Below are 18547 nucleotides of genomic sequence, written 5' to 3'. Positions count from 1 at the left end.
CATCTGCCTGGGAATCCCCCATTCCTCCTAGGGTTGCCATATTTTTGGTAAAGCGATAGATTATGATGTGGCTAATCGCCATGCCATTAACTTCAATGTCCTGTCTGGATTTCCTAATTTGGTTTTCACCTGGAAAGCCCTTTCAAATACCAGGTGGCAACCCTAATGCCTCCATATAAGCATCACTAAAAAGGGTCTAGCTGAATGAACTACATATGGCTGTTTAAAGAGGTGGTTCACCTTTATGTTAATTATAATGGGATTACATACATAAGATAACATAAGGTGCAAAGGTTGCAATATGTCTTTACACCTACATCTGTTAAAAAGAAAGGCATCTTATTGGCTACATGGATTACTGCTCCTAGGCAAACTCTTTGCCTTTTATTATATATGGAGTTAGTATGTTACAGAAAGACTAATCCTTATCAATTTTTTAACTGGTCTTCATTTTTTTAATTTTTTAAAATTATATCCATTTTACTACAGCCTTTTTCCAGCTAGGGATCACAGCCCCAGGCAGCCAAAAAAACAATTGCCCTGTGAGGCTAGAATTGTATTGTTATTTGTTACTTTCAATTACTAATCTTTCCATTTAGGTCCTCTCTATTCATTTTTCAGGCTCTCATTCAAACCACTGCCTGGTCGTGAGGGTAATTTCGATCCGTATTTACATTCACATTAAATTTAGAAGAGTCGGGAAATGTAACTGCTGTCACAGAGCAATAACCAGTCTAAAAACTGTGGTGCACAGGCCAAGCCTCACCATTATTTTTAATACGGCTCATACATCTCAGTCTGACAAGTTCGCAAAGGGGCTGTAGAGTAGTGATGGTTTCCTGCTACTTCCAGGTCAGCCGACATCCTTCCCCATGTTCTGAAGGACAAGATTTAAGCAGGCCATATACCAACATAATGACATGTGATGTTCTGCTATAACGAAAAACATGTTTAGGACAATTTGCATTTACCCACACAACAGTGAAAAAAATTTTTGAAACCAATCACTAGTTACGACAAACACTGGGTGATATCTTTTTTGGACCACCAACAGCCACTTGGTCTGCTGTCCCTAAGGTTATAAATCTGATTCTTTTTTCCATGCAAATCACATCAAAATATGGTAGCACGAAAAAGATTCAGATTGAAAAGTCAAAAGTTTAAAAAGCTTGATTTCAGTGATGTGGGTGTGTTTGGAATGTACATTGACTGTAGCATGCAGAGGCAGCAGACACGCTACTATTTTCAGCCTGTTCCTGGCATGAATGATCACAAACAAAAACAATGTGATTTCTCTGTTAAAAAAAAAAAGAAAAAAAAACTAAAGATGGAAAAATAAAAACAATATGTAAGATCTGTGAGAATGATGACTTTTATTATTAGCTGAGATCACTAATCTGAAAGTACATGGTATAAGAAAAGAAAATACATTCTAATATGTATTATTTAAAAATTCTTTGATTTTAGAGTACATTTTCCAAAATCACTCTACTGCACACGTTCACCCCTAAGTAAGGTATGCCCAGGTGGCACAGAGTTTCCTTATTACGAACCCAGGCCAATGCATTTTTTTCCCAGAAAAGAAGCACCACCCAACCAGCTATAATATTTATAAATACATTTTAAATTATTGAGTGTTTAAGTGTTCTACCTTCTTCTTTAATGTACAGTATGGCGTAAAGTTGCTTAAAATTAAAATTTTTACACAAAAACATTGTTTTATTTTGTATTTATTCTATGAGTGGACATAGGTCTGACACCTTTTCAGTCATTATGTTGCTCAGTTTACCCAGCACGAATCCTCCACACAGGGGACCTAATGCTTCCTTCACAATGACCCTACCTGCCTATAGAAGTCTTTTCATGGGCCAGTAATCTGTCTAAGCTTCCAAATAGCAGAGCTACCAGTCTATGTAAGCATCAGCTTTCCAGCGACCCTACTGATCTAAAGGTCTCTAAGTCTCTTCCCATAAAATGTTCTTCTTTATTGATTTTATTAACTTTCCTTTACTCATTTCTGCTACCTTAGGATCCCTGTGGTGATCCCTCTCAACACGCTGTGAAGTGAAAACATTTGAAAACACTGGATTCATTTAAAGATTCTTATAGAAATATTCTTGCAGTTTTACTTAATATTAGTATCAGATTAGAATTTGATACAAATGTAAATCGCCGGCGGGATGGCACTTGGATCAATTCCTTTTCCGAAGTCGCCCGAAGTTTCCTCGTGAGGCAAACTAATCGCTCCGAGTGCCATCCCGCCGTCAATTGACATTTTAGCCGGCAGGAAGGCAGGGGAGATTAGTCGCCCCAAAAAAGAGGAGATTTGTCACCAGGCGACTAATCTCTATGAATCTGCCTGTGTGACCTGACCCTATGGGGGATCTGAGCAAACACTGAATGGGAGGGAGGCTTGGACGAAAAAAATCTAAAAATGTATTGTCCTATCATCCCCATAACACAACACTTTTGTACAAACTTCAGAGTTAAATATAGTCCAGTGGGAAATTGCTGCATGGCCATTCAGTAGAATAAGTTCCATATTAACAGATGAAAGGGGTGTACATCATTGAAGAATATAACAATGTGACAATAGGCTGGGTAAACTTTGTATCTGAAACATGATCTATTGGGAGGCATCAGGAGAGGAGATTTCTGCACCTAACAGACTCGTCCATTGGAACTGCACCACTGCCAGATCTGCTGCCTGGTGGGTTTTACACAAAGCAAATAAACTAATTGCTTAACATATGCTTCAGTGTACAGTCACAGCACTTTAGTAGGGAGATAACAGGCTATATTAAAATGTCAATAATTACTCACTGATCCAAATACCCACAAAATAACATAGTGAATATCTTAGATTTCCCAACAAGAAAAGTTACTTATGGAATTTTAGAATACATTTATTTTACAAGAAGCTATTAAAACAAATGTAAATGATTTAAAGTTTGAGCTAAAGCCCTATTAATAGAGAACTCCGATTATCAGGTATTTTTTAGAGGGTGTCAAAATAATACTCTTAAATACAGTCATTGTTATTATTATTCCCTAGCAACAGAGGCATTTTCTGTTGTGTTTACACATTCACACACACTATGGACAGTTTTATCACAAACCAATAAATCAATCAAAACAAACCCACGCAAGCATGGGGAGAACATACAAACTATTTGTAGGTATTGTTTTGGCTTGAATCAAACCTTGGAACCCTTAACTGCACAGCAGCGCTTTCACCACCCATACCAATGGTCTAACTGCAAATTTATTTACCAGTCATGGCGAGACAGGTTCATACTTCCCAACTGTCCCGTTTTACGCGGCACAGTCCCTATTTTGACAGCTCAACCCGCAGTCCCGGATTTTTACTGAAATGTCCCGACTTTCTCTTTGATCTCCTGAACACTGAACAGCCAGAAAAAGATATGTTTCTCTGGAGAACAGCCCAGACTACATAACAGGTGCACTTATAGATACTTTTGTAACAATTTAAGATGAGCAAAGGAGCAATCGTAACAATTTAAGATAAGCAGGTCTATTGGGGAAACGATAACTTGCAGCTTAAAGGGCAATTCACCGTCATTAGCAAAACTGTAATAACCCATAAAAACCACAGAAATGTGTTCAATCTTTAATATCCTGCCAAATTTTGTAAAATCAACATGGTAATTAGGGGGTGTGGCCACAAAATGTGCATGGTCAAAAAATGTCGATTCGCTCTGTGCGCCAAAAAATTTTGTCCCTCTTTCTATTTCCAAAACATCGGGAGGTATGCAGGTCACTTGTAGATTCTGGCACATCCCACTTGAGATGGATGCTGTAAGATGCCATAGACAGTCTGTGAAAGGCTGTTTGCACCTTTATGTACTCGAAATAAAAAGGCCTAATTTAAACATCACTTGTTAAGAAATAGGCAGTTGTGGTGGCCCAGTTGCTGGAAAAGATATTTGCATTGCTTAGATTTGCTCAGTGTTAGACTGGGTTCTCCGGGACCTGCCAGAGCTGTCACCTCAGGGGCCTCCCACCCCAGCTACCAACTACACAAAGTGTTAAACCTAATGCCACCCCCCCAACCATAACTTCTGCTTGTGGCCTCAATCAGTGCCCAGTTTTTTTTCCTGGTGTCCAGCCAACCCAGTCCAGCGCTGGAATTGCTGTATCTTAGGAAGCATACACTACCTTTATGTAATGTGTAGTTTACATAAGTGGTCATGTATGCTTCACAAATACGGTATATATCCATCAGTGTCATAACTAAGGGTTTTCGGAAAAAGATTTACCCTTGGGCCTAGGGTTGTATTTTGCCTATTGAGGCACCGGACCTTACAGCACCCCTCCAAACATGTGGAATGATGTCATGGGTATGGTGCACATGACATCAAATCCGCAAATAACACAATTTCTGGCTCTCCCAGACTGGGTCCTGTAGCCATCACCTCCGCCAGATTAAAGCACAAAGTCTTAATTTTTTTTTTAATTTCATTTTGAAAAAACTTTTCAAATATATAGGCACCCGAGGGTGACCATGTATCTCTAATATGAGCAATTTGCTTTTTGCTGGGAAAAAAAAAACATTTTTGTTCTGTACGACATCAAACTACAGCATGTATGTGTTATTGCCAAAGCAACACATAAGAAAGGCATCTGCTTGAAGCATTTGGCTCTTCATGTGATGCTGCCCATTTGCTTCCTGTCTAGCCATAAACTTGCACGGCAAAGCAACACAACATGGATTCAGCGTCTGTTTTGCACAAACTTATCAATGTAAACAAGGCTTTATATATGAGGTAGGCCATATGGGAAAGCCAAGACAAAACAAGTGAAGTCATCGAAAAGGTGGCAAATAAAAGCAGCACAAGAAACCAGAAATCCAACAGCTGCAAAAATACATTCAGAGACAAAAATACTTGCACTGAATAAGAATAGAAACTACATTAACATATATATATATATATATATATAGACACACACACACACACACACACACTCTGTGAGTAGCTAACCCATGTTAACTTAAGTCGCTACAAACATATTTATTCAGAAGTCAGGTACTCAATGTGTATAAAACGCCTTGTAAACTGAATTAAAAGTTAATGCATAATGCTGATTTTCACACAGTGTGGTCTGAAATAAAGCCTGGAATGAGAATATAATGTACCAATGCCGTTCTGATGTTGCTGAACTACCAACACCAGCTAACCTTCCGTAAAATGTTAGGAACTGGTTCTACTACAAAGGCATTTTAGCCAATGCAAGCAGTACAGTATCATGTTTACTTAGTAACAAGCAGGCCCTTGGCTGGTGACTGGGGAGATCCCTTTCATTGGTAAGGGAGGGAGGGGGGTTTAATATGGGACAGGTGCATAGGGAACATCCCAATGGGAATTCGGTCTGCTTGTTCCACTGGCCAATCCAAAAGTCAGATCATATTACAAATGTCCCTTTCTAACTACCGTGACCATAGTGTGATTGGTTCTTCCATTTTATGGCCCCCTAGTCTTTCCCTTGCTATTCCAAAGCATGCAATGCAGATATTTTTACCTAAACCGACCATCACAGAGGAGTTGCACCAGGTTGCAACAACAAACAGCAGATGAAGATGGTAGTTAAAAAACAAAAATTCACTCAGGCTGCAGGATCTCTAGCATCCACCTCAGTGACAGAATCAGGTTTAAGATAGGTCTACATATGTGAGTGGATTATAATTATCCTGATCATGAGCCTGCTGGCAAATGTATTGACAGTGCAAGCATAGGATCCATCATCCAGAACCCATTATCCAGAATACTCCAAATTACAGAAGCCCATCTCCCATAGATAGTATTTTAATCAAATATTTAACATTTTAAAAATGTTATGTAATAATAATAAAACTGTGCCTGATATTTGATCTTAACTAAGATATAATGAATCCTTATTGGAGGCGTAAAATTCCTAAGGTTTTTTTGTTTAATTGTTATGCCTCCAAAAATAACATTTAAATAATTTATCACACACAAACACAAGAGATAGATAGATAGATAGATAGAGAGAGAGAGAGAGAGAGAGAAAGAGTCAGTCACTGGCAGTACCAAATGTCACACACAAGTGACAAGGGGACACTGGGCTTCAATGTATTTGTTCATAATATCCTATTATTAGCAACAAATCAATGTCTTTTTTTTTTTTTTTTATAGTTTTTGAATTTATCAATGTTTGCTTTTCTCTTTGCAACTATCCAATGGTGCCCTGGCAGCCAAAAATATATTATATACATACAATTTTATTTATTTATATTGGAATTGTTTTATGGTTCCGCTAAGGTCTTTAGTTCCATTTAAAGTAAATGTTCATGCTCCAATGTACTATGATATTTCCATGACTCCTGGCCTGCAGCAACAGTTTATTTTCTTTCAGCAGGATAATACCCCAATGCACACAGCTTCAGGAGTCATACGCAAAAAAGCCAGCTAATATAACAACACAGATACTGCTCTCAACAGCAATTACATTTACAAATAACTTTTAACAAATGTATATTGGAAAGATGGTTAAAATTAAAAAAATAAAAACGTTTTGGGTGGAGGCCCCTTCACTCACAACTATACCCCTTAGATCATGTTAACCTTTTAACCTTTATAACAGTAATTAAAGGTTACAAAATTACGTGTTATTTCAAACTGCATGCGCATATTCTATCTGTTCTGCCATCTAACGAAGAAAATACCCGCTTAATCTATTTTTACTTTAAACAAATACAACTTAAAAGAGTTACAGGTTGTGATAACAAGAACTCATGAGAACAATCTGTAATAACATTTATTTAGTTCAAACCTATGCCCCCCCCCCCCCGGGTTCTTATTAACTTTTTTTTCTGATATCACGGGAGAAACAAAGTTCACTTGCTTTTGTAAGGGTAAGTTCACACCTCGAGATTCGGTGAGATTTAGTCGCCGCAAAATGCTTCCCCCTGTCTTCAGTCTGCTAGAATGAAAAAACGCCTGCGGCATGGCAATCTTGGCGTTTCGTTTTCCGAAGTCGCCCAAAGTTGCCTCACGAGGAAACTTCGGGCGACTTTGGAAAACGAAGCATCACGAGTGCTATGCCGCAGGCGTTTAATCATTCTAGCAGGCGGAAGACAGGGGGAAGCAGTTGGGGGAGATCAGTCGCCCCAAAGAAGAGGCGATTAGTAGACGGGCGACTAAATCTCCCCTAATCTCACAGTGCGACATTACCCTAAAGTAAAAGAAACACAAATTCACAGAGATCATATTCTCCAGTGCAAGAAAGGGGCAGCAATTATACAGCTCCATGTGATGATCAAATTGACATTGGCTTATTTTTGGACAGAGACATAATTGCCTCCCCAACAGGTTACACAACTTCCCCCCTTACTATATCTCTGGGGTCTCTAGTCATATTTGAGAAAAAACCAATAAGCAACTGGTTACAAGATTCTCAAACCCATGAGCCTTCATGGTCCATAGTTATCTTTAAGCGAAAAGAAATGAATGCAGCGAACACACACACAGAATAAATCACACAAGGCTTACCAGAACCCTGCAGGACATGACAGGATAAGGCTCCTACTTGGGCTCTCTCCGCAAGATAGTCTGACACAATAACTGGGCAAGCAGGCTACTTAAAAGTGGTCAGCTATTTTTAACAATGTCATGAAAGGGGGGAGGAAGGAAGACATTCCAGAGCAAGTGTCCAGCAGTGAAAGATATAAGAAGGCAATTCCATATGGGGCTACTTAATGGTCTAAATTGCCCTGCATAGCTCTGGGTACTTAGTCAAATGTCTGTGTGTATATTACAGCATTCTTCCCTCCCCTTTTCACCCTCAGATGTGTTGTATCATACAAAGTCACAAAACAAAGCCTCTTATATCAGAGAAGGGCCTCTACAGGCCCCCCATCTTTTGTTCGACTACAATACTCAGCACCTCCCCCGGCAGTCTTTGGCTGATACAGGGTGATTATATATTAACCAGTATGGCACTGTATGTAAACTCTGTGCAGGAGAGCAATTATTTGCTAAAATGTTTACTGATCGGAGTTGGGGGGAGTCAATGGATGAAATGTATAGACAAGGTAAAGCAGAAATTAACTTACCATATGTTTTAGTAGGATGGATATCAGATCAACAGATCGCATCCTTCACGTCAGATGTTGTTGCTGGGGTCAAAATATAATAGGACTGATACAAGAATCGGGTGTGTAAACTACAATGAAAAAGTTTCCATCCGATGTGACAGAACGGACGAATGAGAACGCAGCATGCAGCGTATTCATCTAAAAAGATAAAATCTGATGGTGTCTGACCAACTTTTTTTTCCACTGAAATACACTGACTGTCGGATGTATATGCATGAAAAAACGACATCATACAACTTTATCTGATCCGACTTTACGTTCTAGCCAGAGCGGGATTTGCCCGGAGGGTGCCCTGAGTCATGGGGTCCTCTGTCGCCCCCTCCAGAAGGATTGCGCGCATGTGCATCCTATCTTTGTACTTTGTACAAATCATCTGTATGGCAGGGAAGCATGCCGACTCTTAATCTGGGCCTTAGTGCAAATCAAGGCCGGATTCTCACTGAAGGGGGATCAGATTTTTTAGCTTCCTACAAATCTTGCGGTGTTGCATGGCAAGATCAAATAAAAATTTCACCCACAAAATTTGATCAAAATCTCCCGTGTAGTTTTACCTTAATGGGTGAGGAAAAATATCATTATTGATTTGCATATACACTTAAATGTAACCTTGTTAAACCTGATGAAAGCTTATCCTTCTCCAGTCAAATCAACATTTTAATGGTGTAGTGGAGCTATAATAATAATAATAAACGCAAACATTCAATATGTTGCCATGGATTTTTGATAAAAATAGTTTTTACCCCAGATTCTTTGTAATTTACAAAAAAAAATCAGAGAAAAGTCAACGAGTAAATGCCGCAATAGGCACTAAATGCGTTTTTTCTTTATATCGCATTCATTTTTTTAACTTCTCCCCGATTTTCTTGGGGTCTCACACAATTTTTCCATTTTTGAGCTTGTTCCACACACCCTCTACTGGGGTGAACTGTGAGACTCTTCCCATGTGTATTTACTGTCTTTGGACTTTACTTATATACTTGGTGTGGTAACTTCATCTTTTCTCTTATTTTTGCATCCTGCACAAACTATCTTTGTTAAGTAGGGATACGCTGAATCCAGGATTTGGTTTGGGATTTAGGGTAAGGCCAGATGAGGAGATTCGGGGAGATTGTCGCCTGGCAACTTATCGCCACGTCTTTTGCGCGACTATCTCCCCGAACTGCCTCAGGTCTTTTCCCCATAGGCTACAGTGCAAAATCGCCTGCGCTAATGCACACGCGGTGATGCGCCCCAGTTCGGGGGGGTATTCGTCGCTCAAAAGACGTGGCGATAAGTCGCCAGGCAACAAAATCTCCCCGAATCTCCTCGTCTGGCCTTACCCTTAGGCAGGATTCGGCTTTTTTCAGAAGGATTCAGATTCATCTGTATCCAAGTGCCTGGTCAAACCGAATCCAAATCCTGTCATGTGACTTTTCATCACACAAACAATGAAGTGAAAATGTTTTACCACTCTCTTTTCCTAGCACTAATTTGCATACTTCCTTAGTTTTTAAGAAGCCTATTGACAGGATTTAAAAGAAGCTTACTGCACTGGTAAATGGATTCTGCCCAAATATTGCATGAAAAAATACTCTTCAAATACTCCTGAGCCTCAGTCACAATTGGGTCATGTAGACTGCAAGCTTCATGGGTAGGGTTGCCACCTTTTTTAGGAAAAAATACAGGCCTTCCTATATATATATATATATATATATATATATATATATATATATATATATATATATATATATATATATATATATATATATATATACACACAAATATTAACAAACCGCACTCCAGGGTCTTTGTCCTCTGTGCAAAAAGGTGAGACTTTATTTCAACGTTTCGGCTCCATAATTCGGGCCGTCATCAGGACTTCCTGATGACGGCCCGAATTATGGAGCCGAAACGTTGAAATAAAGTCTCACCTTTTTGCACAGAGGACAAAGACCCTGGAGTGCGGTTTGTTAATATTTGTATATATAATTTTGTGGAAGCCTGCACCCAGGCATTGGACCAAGTTGGCTGGGAGTGCACCAGGCCGGATCTGTTCATATATATATATATATATATATATATATATATATATATATATAAAAACATAGAAAAGAACGGTAGCGCACTCCAGGGACTTGAATAGAAATATAATTTATTAGAACATGGTATACCATGTTCTAATAAATTATATTTCTATTCAAGTCCCTGGAGTGCGCTACCGTTCTTTTCTATGTTTATCTGGATCCCAGGAGCGGCACCCGGGCGGACCACGAAAGGGTTAACTAAGTGAGTGCGGATCTGCTTGGCTGATATATATAAATTTTTTTTTCCCCTATTAATAACATTGGGACCAACCATCACTTTTACTGGCCAAGTGGCAACCCTATTCATGGGGCAGGACCACATTTTACCTGAAGGACTATATGTACAACACTTCATACAATCAGCTGTACAAAATAAATAATCTTTTACAAAGCCCCCACAAAGACTGATCTCTGTTCAATTTATCCCCCACCTCAACCCCCTGCTGCTACTAAATGTGTTCCTCACAGTGAGAACTTAATACAGTTGTACAGTTAGATAAGCTCAATTTACAGTGTCCACTAATAAATCATGGAGACACAGTAAAGATAAAAAGGGTTTCTCAAATTTATGTATGGGGGGGGTTGTTAAAAAATAATAGTGGGCTTAAAATGCTAATACTTTTTTAATTTGAATGTTTATGTGGTAGGATTTAAATGTTATATGTTCTGCAGGCTCTGGACCCCTCACAGATTCACAGATGAATCAGCATTTTGCACCTGGGATGCATCAGGCTCAGATTCCCCAAATGTAAAAGAGTTGCATGATGGTTTCATAGCTACATCTGGTGAGTTTCTGTCCCTTGAGTTTAATAAGGCAGCATTTCACTTGCTGGGAAAAGTACATTTAAGTAGTGCCTGTGGCAAAAGCACTGAAAATCTGTTGTCCATAACAAAAATACCAAAAAGATAACTTATCATACATGACAAAACACATCAGGTCATATAGGCTGTATTTTGAAGACACTAATCTCAGAAACTGCAAGTATTTATTTTCACAGCATGAAATGGACAAAACATCACTCATACAATCACAACTGATTAAGTTTTTATTAAAAACTGTTATTTATCCCTCAGTTTCCCTTTCAAAAAATGCACAAAATTATTTCTATTCAGTATCTTGTAATGATGGAATAAGAAATTCTGGGATATCCAGTTGTAGTACTGAAACTCAAGTAGGTACTTCCCATTAAGTTAACCTTTACAATGGAACAGAATGGCTAATTCTAAGAAACTTTTTTTAAATATAGTTTTTGAAATATTTGCCTTTTGATTCTTAAGGCTACACATTTGTTATCTCTACTTTTATTATTCATCTTTCTATTCAGGCTCTCTCCTATTCAAATCAGAGCATGGTTGCTAGGGAATTTGAACCCTAGAAACTAGTTTGCTGAAATTGCAAACTGAAGAGCTGCCGTATAAAAAGCTGAATAACTTAAAACAAAAACACAAATAAAAGATGAAAACCAATTGCAAGTTGTCTTAGAATCAGGGATGCACTGAATCCAGGATTCGGTTCGGGATTCAGTCTTTTTCAGCAGCATTTGGATTCGGCCAAATCCTTCTGCGGGATGAATCAGAATTTGCATATGCAAATTAAGGTGGCCACAGACACACAGATCCTATTGTACGAATCGAGGATTCGTACAATTTTCGGATCGTGTGTGGGGAGTGCCGACAGCTTTCGCCCGGCAGAGATCGGTCGTTTGGTCGATCGCTCAGGTTTGATTTTGACCCGACTGATCCTGCCGGAGACCATTGCACATCGTAATCGGATCGTTCAGCCTAACAATCAGATTACCCCCAATGTAGCCATGCTCGTTAATGGCATATCGGGGAAAGATCCGCTCCGCGATGTCGCCAAACGAGTGGATCTTTGCGTCTATGGCTACCTTTAGGAGCAGGGAGGGAAATCGCGTGACTTCTGTCACAAAACAAGGAAGTTACAAATGTTTTTCCCTTCCCACCACTAATTTGTATATGCAAATTAGGATTCGGTTCGGTCAACTCTTTCGCAAAGGATTCGGGGGTTTGGCCGAACCCAATATAGTGGATTTGTTGCATCCCTACTTAGAATAACAGTCATAACATCATACTAAGTTAATTTAAGGGTGCAAAACCCCTTTAACATGCATAAGACATCATTTAATTATGGCACACAATATTGAGTTTGCTCTATGCCAGAGCAAGCAGACATCCATATTCTCTGACAGTGCTCTCTCTTATGTACCATAGATAGAGCTACTTGCAAACTTGTCTATAATAACAGTAGCCCTTTTACGCATCTAAAATCCTTTAAGCTGGCCATAGACGCAAAGATCCGATTGTGTGAATCATTGTACGATTGGACTTTCCCATCTCCCGACCTGCCACTAACCATTCAGATCAAATAAAGTACAAAAGAACAGATCAGCTGATGTTCTGCCCCTGACAGCAATCGTACGAAAGTTATGTTTGACGAAAGCTAGTGACAGTCGCCCTCTGAAAATCGTACGATCGGCAATACATGCAGAGATATTATCGGCAGCCGACAGAAATCTTTTAACCTGTCCGATCGACTAAACGACTGATCTCCGCCGGACGAAAGATGTCGGGACTCTCCACATACGGTCTGAAAATCGTACGAATCCTCGATTCGTACGATCAGATCTTTGTGTCTATGGCCAGCTTTAGTCTGTGTGGCTGGATATTACTGAAGTATCAGTCTTTTCAGGAATAGTTCTCACCCAAGTGGTAACTATGTTCACCTATTCCATTTACCAACAACCCTTGCAAGTGCTCATAATTATTGATGGGCAAAACTGACCTGTTTGCAGAAAATTAGGGAAACAGCAAAAATCGGCAAAATACATTGAAGTCTATGGGCTACAAATGTTTTTTCTTTTTTGACACATGCGGTGGCATGACAATTATTTTTCTATGGGCGTCATTTTCGTGGCAAAACTTGGTGAAAAATTTTGCTCATCGCTACTCATAATGCATTTGCTCTGAACTTGCCTGCACACCTAAGCTTGCCCAATACAAAACCAGTCTGTGTACTGCTGGCACCAGAGCGAGGTGTGGTCAGTGAAAGGGAAAAGATATAATATACAGATTTACATGTGTGCCTCAGCTATGTGCTTCACAGTACCTATAGGCTCATGTACCACACATCATGCACAAATGACTTGTAACAATTTCTTTTAAACTGTGCTCCTATTTTATAAAGATAAGTTTGGAAGTGAAACCACTTGCCCCACCACTATTTACTGAGGGCGGAATAAAGGCTAGTTTGGGCTAAGCAAGGCACTGTCAATTTATTTATTAAGTGACTCTCCCACTGTAGTAATGGAGAGATTTTGAAAGCAAGTGTGATTGTATAGGAAAGCCCGTGCTATTCACCAATAGGTACACAAGGTGCTCACCCTTCACTCACCAGCATACAATAATGTCAGCATTATTGAAATCACGATAACATGAAAGAACATGATTGGGTTTTTGTCTAAATATTATACACATTAATTGAACTCAGCAAATTTAAAGGCATGCAGAACTACTAGACAATTTATTTTATCTGTAGCAGTAGTAAGAAGAGATACCAATACTTTTGTTATGACTTGAACGGCTTCCTTCCTGAGTACACAAATGTTTTGCAAAGATGGTTGTTGCATGCATATGATGGAAGGATCACTGGGTGATTTGAATAGAATATATGTTAGCATACAAATTTTCTATGTATCTTCAGCATTTAATAAACAGTGGGGCACAGGAATATAGTCCAAAGGGAAATATATAGGTCATTAAATCTCCCTGAAACGGATAGTAACGTGTAGGGATATAGGGATTTACTGTGAACTGAATGGACATTTTTTACTATTCAACTTTCAATTCAGTCTTTTACCATGGACACTGATAGAAGAGAACGCCTAGTGACTGAAAACGGTTGGTGCTGTAGACTATGCAGTACCTCTTTGATGGAAACAAATATTTCCCACTCATATTTAGGAATGCAATCAGGCAGATAAAAGCTATACCTTCCCAGGTATAATAATTGCTAGCTACCCCTGCGTATTTAGTATTTCTCGCCTGCATACTGATTAACTAGAAACTGGACCAGTGCAGGTGCACATTTAACCTAAATGCTTATATTCTCTTTTCTTTTGTTTACAGTTTGCATTTCCCAGAAAACAAATACCTTCCAGGTTCAGTAGCAACATGTTTCGGTATGTGAATGCATGAGACCTACTACTGGGAAAGTCTCGCTGACAATCAGCAGGAAGCCAGCCTTGTTCTACAGTCAGTTTAAAGTGTGGGATTGTAATTGTATGTAGTCATAGCTGTTCTGTGGTTCTGTTTCATTCTGTCTCCCTGTTTGCTTACTAAACATATGTTATATTTTAAGCCATAATACGTATCTGACCTGTCCATATCACAAAAATTTAAAAAAATGTAGTAATATCTTTGATTTTTTGCATGGGCAAAATATTTATTATAAAATTATTTGCAAAACCCACAACAATCCATGGAGACATTATTCAGTCTCTGATCTATAGTCTGCCTTTGGAAGCACTAATATAGACTAGTAAAATGACATTGCTTAGCTATATTACAATATATTTTATCCTTCATTTATTGAGTTCCAGCTTAATCTGCAAGGTTTTACAGGGATTATAGATCATTCACATCAGAAGCCAATTAATGTGCCAATATGCTTTGGAGTGTGGGAGAAAGCAGGAGTACCCCAATTAAACCCACACAGACAGAACACACAAACTACTTCAGATGGTGCTCTGGCTGGGATCAAACTGAAAAAGTTCAAGAAAGATAAGGGAACCACTGAGCCACTAAATATTTCATAGAGGGAATTTAAACTTGTGGTTAACACTTAGGGGCCGATTCATCAATAGTCGAATATCGAGGGTTAATTAACCCTCGATATTCGACTGGGAACTAAAATCGTTCGACTTCGAATATCGAAGTCGAACGATTTTGCGCAAATCCTGCGATCGTACGATCGAAGGATTTTTCGTTCGATCGAACGATTAAATCCTTCGAATCGAACGATTCGAAGGATTTTAATCCAACGATCGAAGGAAAATCCTTCGATCAAAAAATCACAGGCAAGCCTATGGGGACCTTCCCCATAGGCTAACATTGACTTCGGTAGGTTTTATCTACCGAAGTAGGTGGTCGAAGTATTTTTTAAAGAGACAGTACTTCGATTATCGAATGGTCGAATAGTCGAACGATTTTTACTTCGAATCGTTCGAATTCGAACGAATTTAACCAATTCGATGGTCGAAGTACCCAAAAAATACTTCGAAATTCGAAGTTTTTTACATTCGAATTCTTCACTCGAATTTTGTAAATCTGCCCCTTAGAATATAGTCCAATAACAATTTACAGTCTAGTACCTTTCAGCGGAGCTGTCTCACTCAGAGTATACTTGCAGCAGGTGAAATTTAAAGGGCCAGTAACACAAACACATGAGCTTTATGAATGCCTATCAACCATGAGCATGTCCACTTGTTCCTATTAAATAAGCAATCTAAAGAAACCCTAGCTGTGGTGTTCTATAACACATAGAAAAGAAAACCATGGGTGATTAACCTGCAGCCCTCCAGCTTGTTGATGTCCAACTCCCAGCATCTTCCCATAGCATGATCTAGAGCAGGGCTAGGGGGTATATTTATGAAAAAGTTAAGTTTAGAGATTGCCACAGTCCTTTAGAGTGAAATTCTGCCACTCTCCATTCATTTCTATGGGATTTTGGAAGGCGGATTTTTCAAAGGATAAACTTTCACTTTCACCCATTGATAAATAACTGGGGTTTTAAATGGGTTCTCCAGCTTTGAATTAACGGTTAACATGGTGTAGAGAGTGATATTCGGAGACAATTTGCAATTGGTTTTCATTTTTTACTACTTGTGGTTTTTGAGTTATTTAGCTTTTAATTCAGCATCTCTCTAGTTTGTAATTTCAGCCATCTGGTTGCTAGGGTCCAAATTACCCTATTAACCACACAGGGATTTGAATAAGAGACTGGAATATGAATAGGAGAGGCCTGAATAGAACAACGAGTAATAAAAAGTAGCAATAACAATACATTTGTAGCCTTACAGAGCGTTCGTTTTTTAGATGGGGTCAGTGACCCCCATTTGAGAGCTGAAAAGAATCAGAAGAAGAGTTGGATGGAGCCAACTGACAACTGAAAGTTTCCTAACCAGGAGTTAAGAGAAAAGAGGAGGCCCTGGCAAACAGCTATACATACCTCCCAACTGTCCCTTTTTCCGAGGGACAGTCCCTCTTTTGACAGCTCAACCCGCAGTCCCTCATTTGTACTGGATTTGTCCCTCTTTTCTCTGCACTGAACAGCCAGAAAAAGAAACAAAGTTTCTCACTTAATTGGCTTTTAGCAGAGAGCCCAGAACAGCTAACAGGTGCAAATAAGATACTTTGTAACAATTTTGAGACACAAAAACACAGTTTAGATAAGGAGAAATATTTTCACTTTCATAACCTACCAAATTTTGTAAAACAAACATGGTAATTAGGGGGTGTGGCCACAGAAAGGGTGTGGTCAAAAAATTGCTGCGCTACATGCGGAAATTTTTTTTTTGGGTATGAGCTATATACTGAAAATAATAATAAAATAAATAATATTAAAAATAATATATATAAAAAAAAATTATTATGAAATAATATTATTGGCCCTTTGATATTTCTTTTTCTCAACCACTGGCCACCTGTAATACTAGGCCCCAAGCTAAATGGTCTATCTATCCTATTGGAAGTGTTTCTCGGCCAGTGCCAGGAAGTGACGTTCCCACTCACCTGCACCTTTGGGGACAGTGACAGCAGGGCGTGGCTAGAGAAGCGGGTCGGTCCTTCCTCATTTAGCCCCGCAGCCCGACTCAGCAGCTCCACCTGTCGGCTCAACCTGTCCACTTGCTCCCGGAGCCGCCGGTTCTCGCACTGCAGATCAGTGACCGACCTAGAAAGCGGCCCGGCAAGTCTTAGCACGTCCTCCAGCTGCCGCTCTACCCCGTGCCTGAAGTTGTTCATCTCGGAGCGCAGTTCCAGCATGGCGCCGTGTAACACCGCATTGTCATCGCTCTTGCGCCCAGCGCAGGGCCATCCCGACACCTCTAGCGCGGGCTCCATGAGGACCGCTTGGAAAGTCTAATTAGCGGCCTCGATGCGATTGTTTAAACTGAGCTGGTGCGATAAGTAGTAGATCGACAGAGCATCGTGCGCGCAGCCTCGTAGTTATGATCTCAGGTGCGACTGACGCAACTCTAATGGACTGTCGCTCTGTGTGGGCTTCAAACAAAAATGATCGTTTCCAGTGGACAGGGTGATGGGAGATCTGCGGCACTATGGGCCAACCCCTACAGACCTTCACAGAGCAGCATTCAGTACTAGAGCAAAGCTGCAGTCGCTATTCGCACAGGGATCACTTGCTCTACAGCGGCAACTTAGTTCTGCGCCTCCTCCTCCTGCTGCAGGTGTCAATGTGCCGGCGCTACTGCTTGTGTAGGTGTCAGTGAGCCTGCGACTGGGTGGTGCTACTCTCCCTTTTCACTGACTTCCACCCTCCTGCTCTTGTAGGTGTGAAAGGACAGGTACCGCTGCTGTTTCCTTAGCACAGACCGACTGACTTCTTCCCTCCCTGCATGCTGATGTCTGATTCAGAGCAGCTGGAGGGAGATGCTTACAACGGGGAGGGTGTGGGGGGAGTTCAACTGCAATCTTGTCTTCTCTCCTGTGTAACTAGGCTGTGCCAAAATAAACAGACTCCTTATCTTTAGCAAAGGGGAAGGGGGTGAGGTGAATGCAACCTCTCCGCTGACACTCATTTATCAACACTTGTACAAAAACACCATTTTCAAAACCAACCAAGTCGGCTACAAAACTAGCCAAGAGGCTATACAAAGTAGCACAAAAATAGCACAATGAAAAAATATATTTCAAATTTTCCCATGAGGCAAAATGGGAAAGATTTGCCCATCACCAGGGGGCATAACTGCAGAGGGGGGCCCAGGAGGTATAGGGCCCCATAAGGCCTTAATATATATATACAATTTCAATAAATATTGGTAAAACATGATGGTGGCCTGCAGTTTTTTGCCCCAGAATTGTCTGAAATTGAGTAAAGTCATCGGAAAGTCATCACTTAAGAGTGATGAGAGATTGGGGTACAGAGCCCAAAATCTGGTAACTCCCGACTTCTACACAAGTCAGTCCCTTGCATGCTGGGTATTGTAGTCTTACATTAAACTTGTCAGACTGCAAATTGTTAAACAAAAACTACATTACCCAAACATTCACTGGTAGATGCAGGCTCGGCACATTAGGGCATGAAAAACAC

At 39.9% G+C, this 18547-nt stretch overlaps 1 protein-coding gene across 1 annotated transcript in view; it reads right to left on the bottom strand.

The window, feature by feature from the left end:
- The window catches only part of smtnl2.S (smoothelin-like 2 S homeolog), a 63925-nt gene extending 45814 nt beyond the window's left edge, over window positions 1-18111 (bottom strand). Inside the window, exon 1 of the mRNA XM_018249142.2 lies at window positions 17011-18111. Within this exon, the coding sequence (XP_018104631.1) occupies window positions 17011-17340 (330 nt within the window). The 5' untranslated portion in view covers window positions 17341-18111. The remainder of the gene's footprint in view (window positions 1-17010) is intronic.
- Between the last annotated feature and the right edge of the window lie 436 nt (window positions 18112-18547).

This window comes from Xenopus laevis, chromosome 2S (assembly GCF_017654675.1).
Source record: "Xenopus laevis strain J_2021 chromosome 2S, Xenopus_laevis_v10.1, whole genome shotgun sequence".
Classification (NCBI taxonomy): Eukaryota; Metazoa; Chordata; class Amphibia; order Anura; family Pipidae; genus Xenopus; species Xenopus laevis.
The sequence above is the reverse complement of the archived record's forward strand: the minus strand, read 5'-3'. Positions and strand labels throughout refer to the sequence as shown.